At 40.0% G+C, this 23,023-nt stretch overlaps 1 protein-coding gene across 6 annotated transcripts in view; it reads left to right on the plus strand.

The window, feature by feature from the left end:
- The window catches only part of Rev3l (REV3 like, DNA directed polymerase zeta catalytic subunit), a 147,230-nt gene that overhangs the window by 81,940 nt on the left and 42,267 nt on the right, over positions 1–23,023 (plus strand). For all 6 annotated transcript variants that reach the window (XR_004112322.1, XM_031347765.1, XM_031347768.1 and 3 more), the window contains 7 exons: positions 1,854–1,973; positions 5,170–5,407; positions 8,498–8,640; positions 9,159–13,299; positions 15,765–16,675; positions 18,700–18,782; positions 20,269–20,394. Coding sequence is in view for 5 of the 6 variants with exons in the window: in XM_031347765.1 (XP_031203625.1) it covers positions 1,854–1,973; positions 5,170–5,407; positions 8,498–8,640; positions 9,159–13,299; positions 15,765–16,675; positions 18,700–18,782; positions 20,269–20,394 (5,762 nt within the window). In the remaining variant the exon portion in view is untranslated. The remainder of the gene's footprint in view (positions 1–1,853; positions 1,974–5,169; positions 5,408–8,497; positions 8,641–9,158; positions 13,300–15,764; positions 16,676–18,699; positions 18,783–20,268; positions 20,395–23,023) is intronic.

Consider the following 23,023-nt stretch of genomic DNA (forward strand, 5'->3'; position numbering starts at 1 on the left):
GTTTTTCTTTCCTTTTTCCTTTCTTGTCTCCTCTTCCTCATCTTCTACCTTTTCTTTTTCTTTTTCTTCCACCTTTTCCTCTTCCTCTTTTTTTTTTTAAGGTTGTTTGTGTTTTTTAAATTTTTGTTTTCAGCCTGGGCTAGCCTAGCACTTTCTATGTAGACCTGGCTGGTCTGGAATTAAGTCTTCTTTTTATTCTTTTAATATGGTGAATTATGATTTCTTTGAACATTTGTTTATTTATTTTTCTAATAGTTCTCTTAGAATTTTAATGTATCAGTGAAAACGAGCCATCCTTTCCTCATTAAACAAGTCATAAGGTTTCAACTTCCCCTGAGAACTTGTATTAAATTGGGATCATCTGTCTCTTTTGAGTTTCACAGGTAAACCACCCAGCCCCTCCAGGTGCTGGCATTGTGTGAACAGGCTTCCCTTGTGAGGTAGCTACTTAACTCTGCTCTGGCTTTTGTCTGCTCTGCTTTTGAGTCTGTTTTTATACCATTTTCCCCTAAGACATTATCCATTTTTACCTGTATCCATTCCCCTTTCACCCTTTGGTACTGTGTATTTATGCTTTTCCCATAACTACTTTGATCATTGTAATTGTTTGAATTATCTGAAACATCAGCGGTTTCAGACTACCAGGATTTGGTTTTAACCAAATGCTTATTTTAGAAAGCTATTTTCTGGGTTTCGATTGTTTGTTTTGATTAAATACTCTGTCTATTAAATAATCTATTAAATAATCTGCTATTTTGTAGTATATTTTATATAAAAATATTTTTCCTATTTAACTCTCTAATAACTGAAAAGCATTTAAGTGTCAAGTCTGTTTAAATGTCTAAGCAAAAACTATTTTTCCAGTTAGCTGTGACACTCGCAGTTAGCTGTGATACTCGCAGTTAGCTGGTGGCTTTGTGTAGTCAGGCTCCTCCCTTTCCTCCCTCCCCTCCTCTCCCTTTAATATATGCTTCTTAGCCTCATTCTCCCCCTTACTCGATTCTAATATGGGGTTCATTTTGTCTGTGTTCTCAAAATTATTGATTCTTTCTGGGCTTTAAACTCTCTATTACATGTTGAAAGAAACTATTTTTAAATAACAAATGGGAAGCTTTTGAAAAATATACAATTAATGTAAAAAGGAATTTACTTGTTTTTGAACCACAGAGAATAAAAAACTTTATTGTTCAAGATCTGAGAGTGGTTATATCTGTCTATATTCCCAGCACTTAGGAATGGAAGCAGACGTATCAAAAGTTAAGATCATGTCAAGTTAGGGCCCAGATGGGACTACAGGAGATCTTATTAGAAAAGTACAACAAGAATACACACACACACACACACTCACACATTGTGTGTCTCAATACTGATTTTTATCATAATACTATAACTGTATGGGTATAATAAAAATGCAGAAGAGTTTGTAAGTATTTGGTGACCTAAAAATTCATGTTGCTTTGCCTTTTGTTTGTTTCTGTTGTTGAGAAAGTTTCACTGTATAGGTCTAGCTAGACCGGAACTCACTGAGTAGACCAGGCTGGTCCTGAACTCAAGGAGATCTGCCTGCATATGCCACCCCTCTGCTGGGATTAAAGATGTATCTTACAATGTCCAGCTTGCTTTTTTATTTCTACTTTTTTAAAATACATGTGATTGATAATGATATTCTATGGGCTTTTTTATTACATTTGTACTGCATTTTTAGTTAGTATATATCAGTAATGTTTCAAAATGTTAAGGTAAATTTAAACGGTAAGAGTCTATAATTTGTACAACTTCTATATTGTGTAATCTGATAAGTTTTTAGAGCCAAGGCATTGCCTTAATTCTCTTCTTTTCTTTGTCGTCTTAAGGTAATACTAAACATAAAGTAGAAGAAGCACTTATTAATGAAGAAGCAATTGTTAACCTCATAGAAAATAGTCAGACTTTTCAGCCTTTGACTCAAAGACTGAGTGAGACACCAGTTTTCAGTAAGTAACAACATTACCTTAAATGTGTCATGTTTTAATCAAAGTAAGTTTTTGGGTTTTTTTTTTTCCCTTTGATTTGAAGAAGTGAACATTTCACATTTAGTAAATGCTGAGTGTAAAAATTATGTATCACAATAGATCAAGTAGTTCTGTTTTCTCCTTGTTTTTCCTTAAAAAATAAACAGCTGTGAAAGAACATTTTTTTCTTGAACTATATTGGGTGAAAGCATGTTGCTTTAGGGGAAAAACAAATTTATTTTGTTTTATTTTTCTACTTTCTATGTGTGTAGTATGCATACAGTTGTACATGGTCTAAGATGTGTGAGGATAAGCAGGGATGTGTGTCCATGCATCTGGAGGCCCCAGAACAATGTCAGAACATCCTTAATTGTTCTTCAACCTTACTCACTGAGGTAGAGTCCCTCAAACCCACAGCTCAATGATCTGGTTCATCTTGGTAGCCAGCCTGATGTGGAGTCCCCTTCTCCACCTCCAGGGCAAGAACTAGAGGTGGGCCACTCTGCCCTCCAGTATTTATTTATGAGGGTTCCTGGAGAACGAAACCCTGGTCTTACACTTGCGCCCTGAGTGTACATTAACTGCTGAGCCACCCTCCAGGAACCACACACACTCATTTTAAAACAGCATCCAGATGAAGCATAATAATAGAACAGTGGATGCTTCTGTGCGGTAGGAGGCGTCCTCGCAGTGCTCTGACAGTGGATGCTTCTGTGCGGTAGGAGGCGTCCTCGCAGTGCTCTGACAGTGGATGCTTCTGTGCGGTAGGAGGCGTCCTCGCAGTGCTCTGACAGTGGATGCTTCTGTGCGGTAGGAGGCGTCCTCGCAGTGTTCTGACAGTGTTTCTAAGCATTGCTCTCCCCCTTGGTGCACTCCAGCGTAAACCACTTAGGCACTATGTCATCAGGGCTATGCTGCTTCCTTGTTTCTCCTTTAAGGTTTTATATTGTATGTTGGGATTTTTTATATATTCTTGGTTTCAATCCATTATGTAAATAACTTCATTGGAAAGGTATTTTCACAGAAGCTAATGTGGGAAAGAAATGCTGTTGGGAGATTCCCCGCATCAACCTTAGACCTCTCCTTGCACGTACACAGACACCTGCACACACATTTTGCCCATATCACACACAGAAACATAAATGAGGAAAAAATATGTATGTCACGAGAGCAGGTGTGCCAGTTGATTTGGGGAGGCACTGGGAGGAAAGGTAACAAATGTAGTGAAGCGATGTGAATCTATCGACATGACAGAATGAAACCATCAGTTCATATGCTGACTCAAATAGTAGAAGCAAAAGGTGGAAAACCATCAAAATGCTTTCAGTTTTCTTGCATATACATGTAGTAGTGGAATTAATGGGTTATGTAGTGTGGATATAGTGGAAAATAAACTCAGTTTCTCCTGTCTTCCTCACCACAACAGTCAGCATAGAGCATAGGTTTCCAGGCATTCCACACACCCAGGCAAGCAGTCAAGATAGAGCATAGGTATCCAGGCATTTCCACACACCCAGGCAAGCAGTCAAGATAGAGCATAGGTATCCAGGCATTTCCACACACCCAGGCAAGCAGTCAGTTTTAGAGTGGATATCTCCTTGATGTTCTCTAGTTCAATTCAGTTCTAACCCTCATCAACCTGGAGACTATATCAGATTCCACAGTGAGGGCTCCCTACCCCTTCCCCAGGCTCAATAAATGTGATTGAGCAGATCACTGAACTAGGGCAAGCAGACTTATTACTGACTTAGTTAAAAGCTCTTACAAAGGTTACCAATAACAGCCAGAATCAGTAAGTCAAGGGATAGGAGAAGATGCACAGAGCCCCCGAGTCTGTGCCATCCTCCAGGAATATACTTCTCCTGTGTGTGTGTGTGTGTGTGTGTGTGTGTGTTGTTGTTGTTGTTGTTGTTGTTGTTGCTTGTTTGTTTCCTTAAACTTTCTGAAGTGTATATATTATACACTGAATATATCCTCCTCATTCTTGGTAATCCCTTTTTCTCACCTCACCTTCTCTCCTGTAAGTCCATTTAGACCAGCGGTTCTCCACCTGTGAGACATGACCCCTTTGAGGTTGAAATGACCCTCTTACAGGGGTCACCTAAAATACAGATATTTACATTACAATTCATAACAGTAGCAAAGTTACAGCTATGAAGCAGCAAAAAGGTTGGGGTCACAGCCTGAGGAACTGTATAAAAGGGTTGTAGCATTAGGAAGGTTGAGAGCCACTGGTTTGAACAGTTTTACTTCTACTTTCAAATTTTGTGTGTGTGTGTGTGTGTGTGTGTGTGTGAAAGAGAGAATGAGATTTTAGATTTTATTTGTCTATATAAAATCTGGGAACTACAAATGAAAGAAAATGGTCTGTGGATATTTCATTCTGTGGGCATAACTGATTGGCCAGTGTGGTTAAGTCAGCCATGAGTTACTCAGACTACCCTGCAGATTGGAGGATGGCACTGAGGGTCAACTCTGGTCTTGCCTTTTTCTTTCTGGTTGTCAGTTCCCATCCTGTCAGATTTAGCATATTAAAAGACACTTTGAAGATTACAGGGATTTTAGATGTATGCCATCAACTAAGGAGATTTTATAACCTGAGCAGTAGTAAATTAAGATCCCAGTTTCATCACAGCCTTGTCAATACTTGATACTGTGACTTTGTAAGGACCTTAGCACATATAGTATGGCTTCATAAAAATCAAACTATTAACTGTTTTAACTGTTCTCAACTAGATTTTATTCGACTATACTGTGAATATAGTTGAAGTAAAAAATAAGAGGTTTACATGAATATTTTTTACATTAATTATCATTGCTTTGAATATATTTCATCTTGAACACTTATGACCATATTTTCCTTAGTGCTCTCCATACCTAAGTAAGCCTGGAAAATTCTTTAAAAGCACCAATCCCTGAGTCCTGCTTCAGAAATTCTCATGATGAGAGATGAAATCTGAAAATCTTCTTTTAAATAAAGTCACTAAATTCTTGTCACTCAGATATTCGAAGGCACTCATTTTGAAGAGAGCCACAGCATTAACACTTGAGCCTTTGAACCAACTATATTCTTGTAGTATGTGTCGGCATCCATTGCACTGTTTTGGGATTGGTCTCAATTGCTCGAGCATTTAGAAACCTTATGCTATTTTTGGTGATTGATTTGCTTGTTTTATAGTGGACAGCAGTCCTGATGAGTCGCTGGTCCATCTTCTTGCTGGTTTGGAGAGTGATGGATATCAAGGAGAAAAGAATAGGATGCCATTACCATGTCACTCCTTTGGAGAATCTCAGAACCCCCAAAATAGTGACGATGAAGAGAACGCACCACAGATTGAGAAGGAGGAGATGGAGCTTAGTATGGTGATGTCCCAGAGATGGGACAGTGATATTGAAGAACATTGTGCCAAAAAGAGGTGATTTCTCTTAAAAGTTATTTGTTACTCTAACACATACCTTTTGTCACTGCTGAACTTCAGTAAGAAGTTATTGTTATTATTCATACTGTAAAATACCCTGTGAACTAAATTGACTTTCGAAATTCCCTTTAAATAATTACTTTTTTCATGTAGCATATATTTAATATTCCAAGAAATACCATGTTCTGCTACATTAAAAAAAAAAAAAAACCAACAACAACAAAACCAGTCAGTTGTTGTGGCTTGTACAGATAGGATTTACTGAAGGAGGCAGAGGCAGAAAGATCACGAGTTCAAGGCCAGCTTGGACTATACATTTTGGGGGCTGGCTCAGCACTGACTGCTCTTCCAGAGGTCCTGAGTTCAATTCCCAGCACCCACATGGTGGCTCACAACCATCTGTAATGAGATCCGATGCCCTTTTCTGGTGTGTCTGAAGACAGCTACAGTGTACTCACATAAAATAAATAAATACATCTTTTAAACAAAAACAAAAATCTAGAAACCATGTGTTTTATATACAATCCAACGTGTGTAAGGATAAAGAGGTAAGACTGAAGCTCCTCCTTATCACAGAACTCGGAAAGTGTAATTCCTGAAAGTAACTGTTAACAGAGCTAAGTAGGCCTGTGCAGAGTCCACTTAAAAATAACTGACTCTCATATCTGATCAGTTAATTGCACAGTAAACAGAAGCAAATAGCAGGCTGGGTGACACATGCCTGTAATACCAGCCAAGGCTACCAAGTGAGAAACTATCTCAAAACAAAGTCTCCGAAGCAAGCACTGTTGTTCTGGTTTAAGATCAGTCAGTAAGGACCATGTGTGATGGTGCACGCGTTTAATCCCTGCACTCATGAGGCAAAGGTAAATGTATGGGTCTCTGTGAGTAAAGGGCTATCCTGGTTTACCCAGTAAGTTCCAGGCCAGATAGAGCTACAAAATAGACCCTGTGTCTCAAAAGAAAGAAAAAAGCAGAGCTGAAGTATTAGCCAGGGTTCTCTAGAGGAGTAGAAATGATAGCAGGGACGTATGTTTATGTTTATAGTGTATAGTGTAGTGTGTATTAAGGGGAGCCATTGGACTGGCTCACAGGCTGTGAGACAGCGCTGGCTGTCTTCTGGTCGGCACTCGGTCTATGGGGCTGATGTCTCGGCAGCCCCGTTATGTTGTTGAATGCCAGCAGGCTTCCTGGACACTCTACATTGGACGGACATGCCAGAAACAGTGAGGGCAAGCAGGCAAAAGCAAGTTCTCTTCCATGTCTAGGCTGCCACCAGACAGTGTTGCCCACACTTAGGGTAGGAATTCCTGCTTCATATAATCAGGAAACCTTCTCAAGATGGCCCAGAGATAGGCATGTTTTTCAGTGGATTCCTGGTCAGGTTGGCAACCAAGATTAGCCATCACAAATGGCATTGTGGGTAGCTGAGCAGCCTCGCAGAGCTTGAGTAGTTTGAGTCTGCCTCCATCCTTATTAGAGAGAAACTGAGGAATGGAAACACAGAAGGAAATGTGTTAAATGTCTATTAATGTTCTGCTTTGCCATGTGCATTACCGTTTAAAAAGACAGGAAAGGAAGAGTGAGGAGAAGGGTGAACACTTGAATAGAGACTGTTCGGTCTAATTAGTAACTAAGGGAGAAGTGATCAACATGGATATGTTGAAGATTAACATGTAGAAAGTGGCACTGACCCATTCCTTATGTGACAGAGAATAAAGCATGAATACTGCATGGAAATTGAAAGTATTCATGTGACTGTTATATCAAAATGCAACTAGCTGCTAAGAGAGTCGGTAGTAGGAGGGTTATCCTGTGAGACAGCAAGCTCCTGATGCAGAGAATATGAAAACAAAGATTGTATCATTTATTAAATTAAGATTTTTACATCAGATAGCAAATTTGATTAAAGTCATTAGATGATGTCTGATGTAATGTTTCTTCCAGCACATAACAGTGATTTTTCTGACAAATTGTGATTGTAAAAGGCTTAAAGGGGAAGCTGTTCTGTGTATAATAAAGAGATATTTTCAAGTAACTGAGGCCAGAGGGGACAGTTGGGTATGGAAAGAAAGACTTTGAGCAGCATCTAGGTGGGAGTGAAAGTATCAGACTAACATAAATATGGGCTCGAACTTAGAGAATCTAACCTCAGTTCATCTAAAACTTTGAGTGCCCTTGCAGCTCAGTTACAGTACTGTCTTCTAGCTCCTAGGCCACCGCTACTCCCTCTTGAGAAACCTCTTGAGATTTGGAAGCCCATCTCACCTTTTTTGATTTTCATTTCACAGTTTAGTGATCCCTGTAAGAATACTTTAAAATATATTATGATGCTACATTTTTAGAAGTCACCTAATTCTCCTCTGTTACATTTGTGTATATCCTATCTACAAATAGGTTGAGGGGAGAATGTGAGCAAGGGCTTGACTAGATAGGATAATAATCCAAGATGTTGTGGCTATCATGTAAGAATTAGATGCTGGGCAGTGGTAGCTCAGGCCTTTAATCCTAGCACTCAGGAGGCAGAATGAGATGGATCTCTATGAGTTTGAGGCCACCTTGGTCTGCATAGTGAGTTCCCAAAGAGCCAGGGAAACCCTATCTTGACCAAAAAGAAAAAGAAAAAATAATTATGGTGCCCTCTCTGTCACATGAATGAGATCATACATCCTGTTCATGGTAACTTTTTGCAGATCCTGCAGCAGTGCGTGTTAATAAAGCAAAATAAGCCTCTCTTTCTTTTTAAAAATGCTCCTTTTATATCTTTCTACTTTTACTGTCATAGTTAAGCCAGAAAGTTTGTATGTAATATGCACCTTTTTCTCTTAAGAGCTTATGTACTTTTATTTGATGTGTCTGAGTGTTTGCCTGCACATGTATCTGTACATCACATGCATGTATTGCCTACAGAATCAGAAGAGAGTAGTAGATGCCCTGAACCTGGAGATCCAGACAGTTGTGAGCCACCCTGTGGGTGCTGGGACTAAGCCTAGAGCCCAGCGTGTCTAACCCTAAGCCAGCTCTCCAGCCCCAGATGCACAGTTGTCTAGTTGACTGCACTCACCAATGAGTTGTAATGCCCTCTAGGTCACTGTGCAGAAATGCCCAGAGAAGTTCTGCTGAAGAAGATGACTCGTCCTCAGAAGAGGAAATGGAGTGGACTGATAATAGTTTGCTTTTTGCCAATCTCTCTATACCTCAGTTAGATGGAACTGCAGATGAAAATAGTGGTAAGAAAACAAACCTATTGTATTTGGTTATTTAGTGACTCAAAATATATTTAATTTGTGACATATTTGTTTTTAAGTGATTATAATTTGTCTTTAAGTGACTACAAGTTAAATGACTACATATTGTTTTTTTTTTTCTATAAGTGACTATAGCTGTGTGATTGCATATTCTAAAGATGGTAGGACATTTGTGAGTTGCTTGGTTGAAACTCTAAACTTTATTCACTTTATTGTATCAATTGAAGTAGTACAAGAAAGTAGGAACTATGCTAACATGAGGAAGCATACTAGTTTATGAAATATGGTAGTGTCTTCCTATATTCCTTAAAGCTACTATAACAGTTTTCTGATCAAAGAATATATGTTTAAAATAATGACTAGTATGATCTCTTGATTGTTCAGATTATATAATTTCTTTTTGTCAGGTCACTGTTTTAAACATATAAACTTAATATAAATTCTTCCTTAAGCAATTAACACTGTGAATGAGTACATTCTCTTTTTTTCTCTGATTTTAGACAATCCATTAAACAATGAAAATTCTAGAAGCCACTCTTCTGTGATTGCAACAAGCAAGCTATCAGTAAGGCCCTCCATCTTTCACAAAGACGCTGCTACATTAGAACCCCCGTCTTCTGCTAAGATCACCTTTCAGTGCAAACACACAAGTGCCCTTTCTTCCCATGTTTTAAACAAAGATGATTTAACTGAAGGCCTTTCACAACCAAACAGTGCAGAAAAAGGTCGAGATAATTCAGTGACTTTTACAAAGGAAAGTTCTTACTCCGTGAAGTACTCCAGCTCTTTAAGTAGCACTGTTCATTCAGATAATTCTCATAAAGAGATCTGTAAGAAAGACGAGGCTTTGCCACCAGTATCTGCCTGTGAAAGTAGTGTTTTTGATTATGAAGAAGATATTCCATCTGTTACAAGACAAGTACCAAGTAGAAAGTACTCGAACATGAGAAAGGTTGAAAAGGATGCCTCTTTCATACATGTGAACCGTCACACTAGTGAGAATACATTGGGGAAAAACTCTTTCAACTTTGCTGACTTAAATCATTCAAAACATAAATTGTCCTCCGAAGGAAACGGAAAGGGAACTAGCACATCTCTCAGTGGTGTGTTTCCCTCCTCACTAACGGAAACCTGTGACTTGCTGCCATCTGCAGGGGAGAGCAGAAGTTCGGCTCATTCTCTCGATAGCATCACTGATGACAGCGGACTAAACAAACTTAAAATCAGATATGAAGAATTCCAAGAGCATAAGGTGGAAAAGCCGAGTCTCAGTCAGCAAGCAGCTCATTACATGTTTTTCCCCAGTGTTGTTCTTTCTAATTGTCTCACGAGGCCACAGAGACTTTCTCCTGTCACATACAAACTACAGCCTGGCAATAAACCTTCCCGGTTAAAACTGAATAAAAAGAAGTTACTAGGTCTTCAGGAAACTTCTACCAAAAGTAGTGAAACTGGAGCCACAAAAGACAGTTGTACGCGTAACAATCCATTCAGCGGTACTTCTGAGAAAGGTGACGGATTGAGTAGTGAGTCAGTTAGAGCTGTTCATGGGACATTTGAAAGTAAAACCCCTCCAGAACATTTTATAGACTGTCATTTTGGAGATGGATCCTTAGAAGCCGAACAGTCTTTTGGATTGTATGGAAATAAGTATACTCTTAGAGCCAAACGCAAGGTGAACTATGAAACAGAAGAGAGTGAGTCAAGTTTTGTAACACACAACTCGAAAATTAGCCTACCTCATCCCATGGAAATTGGTGAAAATTTAGATGGAACTCTCAAAGCTCGAAAACGAAGAAAAATGTCTAAAAAGCTGCCCCCTGTCATTATAAAGTATATTATTATTAATAGATTTAGAGGGAGAAAAAATATGCTTGTGAAACTAGGTAAAATAGATTCTAAAGAAAAACAAGTAATATTAACTGAGGAAAAAATGGAACTTTATAAAAAACTTGCACCTTTGAAGGATTTCTGGCCAAAAGTTCCTGACTCCCCCGCAACCAAATATCCCATTTATCCACTAACACCAAAGAAGAGTCACAGAAGGAAGTCAAAACATAAATCTGCTAAGAAAAAACCTGGTAAGCAGCACAGAACAAATAGTGAAAATATTAAAAGAACTTTATCTTTCAGAAGGAAGCGAACACATGCTGTCCTTTCTCCTCCCTCCCCATCATACATTGCTGAAACCGAAGACTGTGACTTGAGTTATAGTGACGTTATGTCAAAGCTAGGCTTTCTTTCGGAGAGAAGCACAAGCCCTATCAATTCCTCTCCACCGCGCTGCTGGTCTCCCACAGACCCGAGAGCTGAAGAAATTATGGCTGCTGCAGAAAAGGAGTCGATGCTTTTTAAGGGTCCTAATGTACATAACACTAAGACTGTTAGCCCTCGGGTGGGAAAAGCTAGTCGAGCAAGAGCACAGGTTAAGAAGTCAAAAGCAAGACTTGCTAACTCCTCTGTAGTTACTAACAAAAGAAACAAACGGAATCAGATAGCTAAACTAGTGGACGATGGAAAGAAGAAACCAAGAGCAAAGCAGAAACAGAGAGCCAGTGAGAAAGGTCTGTCAAGGAAGCATGCAATACCTCTGGAGGAAAAGATGAAGCCACACTCTGAGGCTGAGCTCACACCGAACCACCGGAGCATGTCTGAGCTCACGAGTAGTTCTGGCGTTCAAGCACTTTCTAAACAGAAAGAGATGTCACAGACGGGCCCTGCCATGGATCATCCACTTCCTCCTTCCCAACCCGCTGGAATGAATGCACAACAGCGGCTGTCTAACTGCTTTTCCTCTTTCTTAGAAAGCAAGAAGTCTGTAGATTTGCGAACATTCCCCAGTTCAAGAGATGATTCGCATTCTGTTGTTTATAGTTCTATAGGACCTGGAATCTCAAAAATTAATATTCAGAGATCTCATAATCAAAGTACTATGTTTACTCGAAAGGAAACAACTTTGATTCAAAAAAGCATATTTGACCTTTCTAATCATTTGTCTCAGGTAGCACAGAGTACACAGGTATGTTCAGGTATAATATCTCCAAAGACAGAGGAGAGCTCAAATACACACAAAAACTGCGGGTCACCTATGGGAAAGTTAAATGAGTGTCGCAGTCCCCTAGAATCAAAGCCGGAGCAAGTCTGTGCCCAGTGCAAAGACAGTGAGCAGCAGGCTGTGAGTGTGTCGGCGCAGGCGGAAGCCAGTGAGACTTGTTCTCCAGGAAACGCAGCTTCTGAGGAGAGCCAGACACCTAAGTGTTTTGTCACATCTTTGAAAAGTCCCATCAAACAAATAGCATGGGAGCAGAAGCAGAGGGGCTTTATTTTAGATATGTCAAATTTTAAACCAGAAAAGGTAAAACAAAGGTCATTGTCAGAAGCAATTTCACAAACCAAAGCACTGTCTCAATGTAAAAATCAAAATGTGTCAACACCTTCAGTATTTGGTGAAGGACAATCTGGGCTAGCTGTTCTAAAAGAATTGTTACAAAAAAGACAACAGAAAGCACAAAGTACAAATGTTGTACAAGACTCAACGTCTACTCATCAGCCAGATAAGAATATTTCTGTTTCTAATGAGCATAAGAAAGCAAGTAAACGAACACGACCAGTGACTTCTCCACGAAAACCTGGCAGTCCCAGAAGAAGAAAACCTAAGGAGCAACCCCCCAGGCGCCTGAGAGTAGACCCTCTGAACCTCCAGGCCTCCGGCCACGTGGGTCATTCCCTATCAGATGACAGTCCCATTCTTTTCTCAGATCCAGGCTTTGAAAGTTGTTATTCACTTGAAGATAGCCTGTCTCCTGAACATAATTATAATTTTGATATTAACACAATTGGTCAGACTGGATTTTGCAGCTTCTACTCTGGTAGTCAGTTTGTTCCAGCCGATCAGAATTTGCCGCAGAAGTTCCTGAGCGATGCTGTTCAGGATCTTTTTCCAGGACAAGCTCTAGAAAAGAGCGAGCTTCTAAGTCATGACAAACAGAGCTGTAGTGAGGAAAAGCACCATGTCCCTGACTCAAGCCCCTGGATCAGAGCCAGCACCTTAAACCCCGAGCTTTTTGAGAAAGTAGCTATGGATAACAATGAGAATCATCGGCACAGCCAGTGGAAAAATAGCTTTCATTCCCTAGCATCTCATTCTAACTCAATAATGGAATCTTTCTGTGTCCAACAAGCAGAGAACTGTCTAACCGAAAAACCAAGACTGAATAGGAGTTCAGTGAGTAAGGAAGTGTTTCTCAGTCTCCCCCAGGCAAGCAGTTCAGACTGGATTCAGGCTCATACCCGAAAAGAAACAGAACAGTCTCTCGACTCTGCCAATACCTCTTTTACTACCATACTTTCCTCCCCTGATGGGGAACTTGTGGATGCCGCTTCTGAAGATTTAGAATTGTATGTTTCAAGAAACAATGATGTGTTGACACCAACTCCTGATAGTTCACCAAGGTCTACCAGTTCTCCCTTACAATCTAAAAATGGCACTTTTACTCCTCGAACTGCTCACATTCTAAAACCACTTATGTCCCCACCAAGTAGGGAAGAAATTGTGGCAACTTTGGTAGATCATGATCTTTCAGAAGCTATATATCAGGAACCATTTTGCAGTAACCCTTCGGATGTGCCAGAAAAGCCCAGGTAATCAGAATTAATCCTCCCCCACCTTGGGTCACCTTGAATAATTTTTATTTCTGTAACATTTCATAACTGATTGCTAGTTTTCTAGCTGTGTTACTGTATTTTTAAGAACAATGAAGAAAATTATTTGAAATTATAGACTGATTAAGTACATTTACAAACTAGAAAACTGTACCTAGAGAAATTAAGTTGATGACTCTTAGACTTCAATTTACTAGCACTTAACTCCATGTCACCATTGGGGATTAGAGGAGCAAGGGATCACTTTGACATGTTGCAGAATTTAAAGGAATGTCAAAATACCTCAATGTATTACAGGAGAAGGTGGGAGGGAGGGACAAGATGAAGAGACTATGGATGTATATGAAAGCTTGAGGTTGAGAACTGAACCCAGGACCTCACATCATCGGCAAGCACTCTGTCTGGGGTATACCCTACAGTGGTCGGCAAGCACTCTGTCTGGGGTATACCCTACAGTGGTCGGCAAGCACTCTGTCTGGGGTATACCCTACAGTGGTCGGCAAGCACTCTGTCTGGGGTATACCCTACAGTGGTCGGCAAGCACTCTGTCTGGGGTATACCCTACAGTGGTCGGCAAGCACTCTGTCTGGGGTATACCCTACAGTGGTCGGCAAGCACTCTGTCTGGGGTATACCCTACAGTGGTCGGCAAGCACTCTATCTGGGGTATACCCTACAGTGGTCATTTTTTTGCAGTGGAAGTTTTACTCATTAAGCTTTAATATATTTTTATATACTGTGTGTGTCTGTAAGTGTGTGTTAGCATGTGCATTTCACAAGTATGGAGATCAGAGGATAACTTGTGGGAATCAAGTCCTACCTTTCACCATATGGGTCTTGGGGAATCAGGCCATCAGCCTTGGCATCAGGGGCCTTTATCCGTAGAACCAGCTCACCAGACTAAAATTTAGCTTTTGGATTTTTAAAAAAATGTTTATTTAAAGTTTTTGTTTGTCTGCTTTCCATCACTGTGAGAAATATTGGATAAAACCCAGTTTATAAAGAGAAGAGGTATGACTGGACTCATAGTTGATGAGCTGATTACTTCTGTGGCAAAAGCACACCAGCATAGGCTTGGATGGCAGAGGACCAAAAAGAAGAGACCAGTGCCTGGCACGGATTTTCCGTGTCCAGTTACATTAGTGCAGCAGGAGGCCTGTGACTGGACAGGGAAAATCCTGCAACGTATTTTTTAAATTAACTAATCAGATGTATATATCAATAAATCCTCAATTTACAAGATGCCCAGTAACTTCAGAACCAATTGATAATGATAAAAGCTCTATCCCAATTCTAAACTTACAATATCATAACTACTTGTGGCTGGTTAAAGTCATGCTGGTTCATGTCTGCCTCCATCTTGGCCTTCCCTCTCTCTCCTCTGAGACACTCTCTGTTTCTGCAACTCTTCGCAGCACCTCCCTTTTTCTTGTCCAATCACAGGCCTTCTGCTGTGACAAGTACCCGTACTGTAAAGACCTCTCACTAATTCCCATCTTAAAGTTTCTGGCAACTCCCCAAATCCCAAGCTAGGGACTTGGTCTGCCTTGTTCTGCCAGTTCCAAAGTTTGTATGTTTATAGCAAACTCAGGTACCTGACAGAATGCAGTTATGGCAGTTCACCTCAGCTCCATAGATGGGGAATTTGTTTGATACATGATATTGAACCCTAGGCCTCATGGTATACCACCAGCAGGTATATGAGAGAATTTAAATACAAAGTCTTGTTTGAATCAATTGGCTTTGCTAAACTACAATAGGCACTAGGAGATATAGAAAGAGGCTATAGAGAAATAAATGATAACTTCATTGTTTTAAATCTATGTATGTTGACAGTGGAACACTACTTTAAATTAACAATGAATAGCTGGGGAGAGGGGTGCTCTGATAAAGTTCCTGCAGCAGAAGCATGAGGAGCTGAGTTTGCATTCCTAAGTGCTCACAGGAAATCTGGACTCTTGTCCATAACCCTAGCATGGGAGAGGTACAAACACACAGATCTCTGTAGCTCATTGGCCATCCAGCTAATCAAATTGATGAGCTTATGGTTTAGTTTGAGTTACTATCTCACAGAATACGGTGGAGAGCAACTAAGGAAGGATGGCAGCATGTGGCCTTCACATCCGTATAAAAACATACCCCAAACACACACAGAGACTAATAATAGTGGTAAGGATTCTGATGAGTTAGTGTCATGGGACACTAAAAAAAGTAAAACCTTCTTTCTTTTTAATCGGTGCTGCCTTCCAAAAGAAATTAATTTTATAGTTAAAGACCTATGAAGAAAAGCATATTAAAGCTACAGACAGAGTATTTTGTCTGCAATTTGGGTGAATGGGGAAAAATAAATTGTCATATTTGAGACACTAAAGGGGACCCTATGTCTGTTAGATAGGAACTTATTTTGGGTAATTGTTTATTGAGACAAAAACATTATATTTATAGGGAGATTGGTGGACGGCTCCTAATGGTGGAAACTCGACTTCCAAACGACCTGATTGAATTTGAAGGAGACTTTTCTTTGGAAGGACTTCGCCTATGGAAAACAGCATTCTCAGCAATGACTCAGAATCCCAGACCAGGGTCCCCACTTCGTAATGGCCAAGCATTTGTCAATAAAGAGTCAAGTAATAGCCATCAGATGGTGGAAGATAAAAAAATTGTAATTATGCCTTGCAAGTATGCTCCAAGTCGGCAGCTGGTTCAGGCGTGGCTTCAAGCCAAAGAGGAGTATGAACGTTCAAAGAAACTCCCCAAAACCGAGTTAACTCCAGTGACAAAACCTGCTGAAAATGTCAGCCCTTTAGTTAATCCAGGTGACACCCGTGCAGTGTCTGCACAGTTGGATAAATGCCCACATGCACTTTCTTCTCCAGCACATCCCCAGGAAGACGTTCCTAAGGCTCAGATCGCTTTGCAGACATCAACTAGAGGATGTGGTCAGACAGTAAGTGTCCGTCGGGCACTGCTGCCAGCTGCCTCTGCCACTGTTCCTGAGGAAGAGGAAGACATTGAAAACTGTTATGTTAGTTACAGCTCCCCTGATTCTCCAGGTATTCCACCTTGGCAGCAAGCAGCATCCCCAGACTTCAGAGCATTAAACGGAGATGACAGACATTCATCACCAGTAGAGGAGCTTTGTTCCCTAGCTGTTGAGAACTTCTTAAAGCCAATAAAAGATGGTATCCAAAAAAGCTCCTGCTGTGAATCTCGAGAGCCTCAAGTGATCTCTCCAATCCATGCTAGGGCAAGAACTGGGAAATGTGATCCACTTTGCCTTCATAGTACACCAATTCTGCAGAGAAAGTTCCTGGAAAAGCTTCCTGAAGCAACTGGCCTTAGCCCTTTATCCATAGGTAAGTGCAGAAAGAGTAGAAAGGCAACACCCACTTCTTCCAAGGCAGAGATGGAGCCTTAGGCTGTGTGGTAGAAGTCTGTCTTGTGAGTGAGGTCGCAGCTCGGGAGATGAAGGGTCATGATGAGCGAGCACATCGTGCGTGGAAATGCATCTGTCTCTGCACTACAAATGCCATTGTATCTGTCTACCTCTCAGAGGCCTTCTGAACTTGATTTTCCCCATTGTCTTTTTCACACACCCCCAAATCTCCACCACCTTTTTGTTACTGTTTTTCCCAGTTCTGAGTCTCAAAACAAAAACCCCAGAGCCTATGCATACACTTGACTGTTGAGGTATATCCCCAGCCTCTTCCTGCCGATTAATACAGAAACAACCAAAAATTTCCCTCAACCTTCTATCTCAAGCCAGATTTCCTTCTTCAAAGCCAACTTTCCTCTTAAAGCGTTCTCTTAGAAACGGCTCTGCTTATTTACTTTGTTTTCATTTACCAGCCTACTCTAATCTGAATTCTGCCTCTAGTTCTACTTTAAAGAAAGTTTCTCAAAAATTATCTTATAAGTAAATCCAATGGATGTGTTTAGTCTTCTAATCGTGTTTTTTAAGCGGTCATTGGCCTATTGACCACAGCTTAGTTTCTGGAGTTTCTCTTGTCTTTATTTGTATCTTTTTCTACTTGATTGACTTTTAAATATATCTTACTACTCTTAGTTGTCATCTAAGTGTTGCAGTTTATTAAGTCTTAAGCTTTCCTTGGGCTTTCTCCTAAATGATCAAATTCCTATCTATACGGTTAATTCTGGTAATTTGCAAATTTGTATTTCCAGTCAGGAATTTAGGCAGTAGGACACTGACCATATGGCATTTCTGCTTGACGGTTCAAAGTACTACAAGGTTAACCCTTAAATCATGATCTCAATGCCTGCATTCACTACCACCTCACCAACACACTCAGGCTCATTTGCCCCAGGAGTAGTTGCAGCTACATCTGATCTTTCAGTTCCCCCACCCTCTTTCTATCTCTCACTCTCTCTGTCTCTCTCTCAGTAAATAATTCTATCATCCCGGCAGTCACCAGAGTTGGATACAATATATCTGTAGCACCACCTGATTGCCTTGATAAGCACCTTGGTGTTTAGGAACTTCAGTTACATACAGACAACTGCAGTCCAAAAATACTGCTTATAATTCTCTGTAAATACATGACCCATAAGTTTTAAATCATGTGCTGCTATCTTGAATATCATAAGATATGAACCATCTCTTTGTCCAGTGTGTGCATTCTATCCATGATACCCCTTTTCATCATTTAGTCATTGTCTCAATACTCCATCCAACTGTTGTGGGATTGGAGCACTCACATTCAAGTAGTCTTCATTGTATTTCATGGCCCCGGAGCACAGAAGTAATGGTGCTGACGATCTATAGATGCCAAGGGGACAGGAAAACACAGTCTTTATGAAACAGTGAGGAAATAGAAGAATGTTTGAAAAAGATAACATGCATGTAGCTCATTAGAGTATGTTATTGCAATTCTATTTTATTACTGGGTATTGTTAATCTTACTGTGCTTAGTTTATAAATTAAATGCTATTATTATAGGGAGTAGGTAGGTAGATAGAGCAAAATAGTCTAACTAGAAGTCAGTAGGACGACAGTTGTCCACCAGAGGTCTCAGAACAATCTACAGATAAGGAGAACTGTTGCCTTTTCACTTATGTATGTGTGGTGAACTTATGACTCTTTTTAGAATACAAAAGAAACTGTATTGCTCCCTTCTCATCATAACATGATGAGTGAATAATGACTAGCTTATCTAGCTCAGTAATAAAACATAAATGTGCTTATTTTAAATGTAAACATTTGAAGTATTTTGTAGAAATCAGATATTTTAATTAATTTCATTTTAAAATTATGAAATCTGCATATAACAGTATTCACAAATGATATTTGTTTGAAACAACAAAATTTGTTTTAAGAAAGAGAAGCAGCTGTACAAGTTAAAAATGAAATTTCTTTCTACAGAACCAAAAACCCAGAAGCTGTATAATAAGAAAGGAAGTGATGCTGATGGTCTCAGGAGAGTTCTCCTGACAACACAAGTGGAGGTAACTATGCCAGACACCAGTGCTCAGTGCAAGCCAAGCCTGTGTTTCAGAGCTCGCTGTCCTAACTTAAGGCTTACATTATTTTCGCATCATTATTTACACATCATTGAGAAAAGAAGAAGTAGCATTTTTCTCTAGTTTTTTTATTGTTGAGATGTAAAAGATCCTTATGTATGAATACAAATATTAAAGAGAAAGTGACTCTGACAGCCAGAATGTAGGTTTTGGCGATACAGGTACATTAGCTGGTACCTGGCAGCATCAAAACAGCTTCGTCACCACGCAGCCTAAGGAGAAGTTTGGTTGCTTGGCTGGTGGGTTTTCTGTTGTTGTTGTTGTTTTGGAAACAGGATTTCTCCATGTGATAGAGTCCTGGCTGGCCTAGAACTCGTGCTGTAGACCAGGCTAACCTCAATCTAGCAGAGATTCACCTGCCTCTGTCTCCCAAGTGCTGGGATTAAAGGCGTGCACAACCACTACCTGGCTAAATAAGTGGGTTTTTTTAATCTCGCCAAAAATATATCCTTTTCTTTTTTTTTTTTTTCCAAATATTGCTTAATTTTTAAATTTCTTAAACCAAGTTACAAAAGAAAGCAGCATTATCTACTAAGTAGCATAAAAGGTGTTCTACGAACATAATGAGCTAGATATGGTCGGTCACACATGTAATCCCAGCCCTGGGGGGGTCTGGGGATGGTCGGTCATACATGTAATAATCCCAGCCCTGGAGGGTCTGGGTATGGTCAGTCACACATGTAATAATCCTAGCCCGGGGAGTCTGAGACAGGGATCACTATGAGTACTAGGCTAATGTGGGGTGTAGCATGAGACATGGCATGTCACATGAAAGAGGGGAGCAAGAAAAAGAAATAGAAAGTGTCTATTCTAAGTGCTTGATAGCTTTGCTCCAATATGTGTAGAAGTGGGGTAAGGTGCACCATTTACAAACTTGAGCCAAGTAGTTGTAACTATATCAAATACTTGATCCTTCTTTCAAGAAAAGTCAAGATAAATACCCATGTAGTATAAATATCAGCTCTGCCTGACTACTGCTTTCAGTATTTGGGGCTTGTAAAATCCTGATATGACTTATGATAGATTGTATCCTATTTCTACAGTTAATAAAATAAAATGAATGTTAATAAACTTTTTTTTTTCGAGACAGGGTTTCTCTGTATAGCCCTGGCTGTCCTGGAACTCACTCTGTAGACCAGGCTGACCTCAAACTCAGAAATCCACCTGTCTCTGTCTCCCAAGTGCTGGGATTAAAGGCGTGCGCCACCACCGCCCGGCTCTTTTTTTTTTTTTTTTTTTTTTTTTTTTTTCCTTTTGGATAAACTTTTTCTTAAACTTAAAGAGAATCTTTTTGTTTATCATGTTCACTATTTATTACTAAGTACATAAAATGTTTAAGCAAGAATAATCAAAAGAAAGAATGGTTGCTTATGTCCTTTTCTGGCTGTGTCTTTTTTTTTTTTTTTAATAGAATCAGTTTGCAACAGTAAATACTCCAAAGAAAGAAACTTCTCAGATTGATGGGCCATCCTTAAACAATACTTACGGTTTCAAAGTCAGCATTCAGAACTTACAGGAGGCAAAGGCTTTACACGAGGTAAGGCTGCACGCGCTTCGCTTAGCTGTTCGGATTAGACCATAGGACAGCATGGAAATGTTTAACCAGAAAGGGATATGTTAAATTCTCTTCAGTGATCTCCATTTTGTTATTCTGTAGTTGTGTAAAACAGAAAAAAAGTAAATATTGACCAGTTACTGAGACCGATTTATATTCTCACCATCTTTGCAAAATTAATAACTAAAATGTAGTTTATAGAAGTTAAATTAGAAAATATTTTGAAATTTTAAAATTATATATAAAAAATCTGTTTTATACTGTTGTTCAGAAGTGTTGTATCACATCTCAATTGTGACTTTTATTTTCTGTTTGGTTGTCTTCATAGATTAGTTCTCTATAAAAGAAGAAAATGATGATTCACAGAAAGTAGACAAAGTACTTTACTTTTACATTATAAACATGCATGTGAAAGACTAGCACACGTTCTTAAAAAATGCAAATTAGTCACAGTATTAATTGGAAACTCAAAGTAGGTGCCTAACTGGTAGCACATGCCTAGCTGCTGTATATGTATTTACGAGTGGTCTGCATACCTTTTTCTTAAGAGTACTGTATATGTCTGATGCCCAAGGAGGCCAGAAGAGGGCGCTAAATCCTACCATTGTGCTATGTATGCACCAAAAGCCCCTAAGTTCAGGAATACATAGCAAATGCCCACAATTAAAAATTATAAGAAATGGTTTTTTTCAACTCTAATTATTGAGATGGCAAGCTGGTTTACTCAATAAAGGCACATGCCACCTAGACGGACAGCCTGAGTTTAGTCCCTGGAACTCACATGGGTGGGAGGAGAGAACCAGCTCATACAAGTTGTCCTTTTATCTATCTACACACACACACACACACACACACACACACACACACACACACGGGCACATGTGTGTACACATACAAATAAAAAAATTTTATTTAGCAAATAAAGATAAGAAAAATATTTACTAAAGCAAAATTGATAGGCTTTAGCAAAAAAGACTTGTTTTTTAAAAATAATTTGTGGTTTTGGACATATGTGTGCTGGTGTGTATGTGTGTCTTGTTTGTCTGTCTGTCTGTTTGTGTTAGTATGTGCAAGTGTTCACAGAGGCCAGAGAAGGACGTGAGATCCCATGGGGCTGAAGTTACTGCTGTTTCCAGGCCGTGGGACATTTCCGTGGGCACTGGGCTCTGAACTCTCATCCTCATGGTTGTCCAACAAGCTCTTTTAACCTCTGAGCCATCACTCTAGCCCCAGAAAACCTTCTTACCTTTGGTTGTTTGCTTCTTATTTGAAAAGCATAATTTTATTTGTTATTTGCATGTTACTGTTTAGAATTATAAGTTTTAGAATTATATACCATCTTAAAGTTAGTCCATGATACTGTGTTGACTGTTGGCAGGCCTTTCTCCTCTCAGGACATTTTTTTAACTGATTATTTTATTTATTTACATATCAAATGCTGTCCCCTTCCTAGTCTCCCCTCCACAATCCTCCCATCCCATCCCCACTCCCCTCTGCCTCTAAGAGGGTGCTCCTTCACCCACCCACCCCTAACTCCTACCTCACCACTCTAGCATTCCCTACACTGGGGCAACAAGGCTTCCCAGGACCAAGCGCCTCCTCCCATAGATGCCAGATAAGGCCATCCTCCGCTGCATGTGCAGCTGGAGCTATGGACCCACCATGTATATTCTTTGGTTGGTGGTTTAGTCTAAGGGTTCCAGTTACTTGATATTGTTCTTCCCTTGGGGCTGCAGTCCCTTTCAGCCTCAGGACACATTTTTAATTGGCACCCAGTGGTCAAAACAGGAAATGAACCCTCTTGACCACTTCCATTATCTTCCTTCTGTTCTCAATAGTCAGTGCAGAGCACTCCTGTCTCTTCCTCTCACCTCCCTCTCTTCCACCCTATCCTGTCTCTTCCTCTCACCTCCCTCTCTTCCACCCTATCCTGTGCCTTCCTCTCACCCCGCTCTCTTTCACCCTATCCAGCTCAGTTTTTACTGTTTGCTTTAAACCACACCTTAAGAGCAGCAGTGCATATCAAATCTCTTTTTGTCTCAGGCCAGAAAGACAAAATTTAAGTGTGAAATTTCTAATAAATTTCTAGTCTTTAAAAGTCTTTTGACTTCACAAGTCTTCTCTTGACCCTTTATACATGTTCATCCTTCCTAATTAAGTTGATTGTTTTGTTCTACTTGGCTTTAAAGAGAGGTTTTCCACTTACAGTTTTGCGTTTACTAAGTTAATGTGTGCTAATTATTAACAGTAAAACCCTATACGGTATACATTTCCAAGAAACCATTCTGGGGCCTGGGGATGCTTAGAAGACGGCTCAGTCCCTGAGGTGCTTGCTGCTCCAGATCCCTAGCACTGACCTGTAAGGCTTGGGTGTGGCACTATGTGTGGTATAGTGCCCCAGGATGGGAAGTAAGAAAAGGAGAACCCCTGGGGTTCTAGGCCAGCCAGCCTAGTGAATGAGTGGCTCCAAGTTAGCAGGAAACCCAGTTTCAAAAGAAGATGGAACCGAGAAAGACACCCACCATCTATTTCCTTGTACACATGCACACCTCTGTATATACACCCCAGCAAGAGAAAGACACCCACCATCTATTTCCTTGTACACACGCAC

Source organism: Mastomys coucha, unplaced genomic scaffold, assembly GCF_008632895.1.
Source record: "Mastomys coucha isolate ucsf_1 unplaced genomic scaffold, UCSF_Mcou_1 pScaffold3, whole genome shotgun sequence".
Lineage (NCBI taxonomy): Eukaryota > Metazoa > Chordata > Mammalia > Rodentia > Muridae > Mastomys > Mastomys coucha.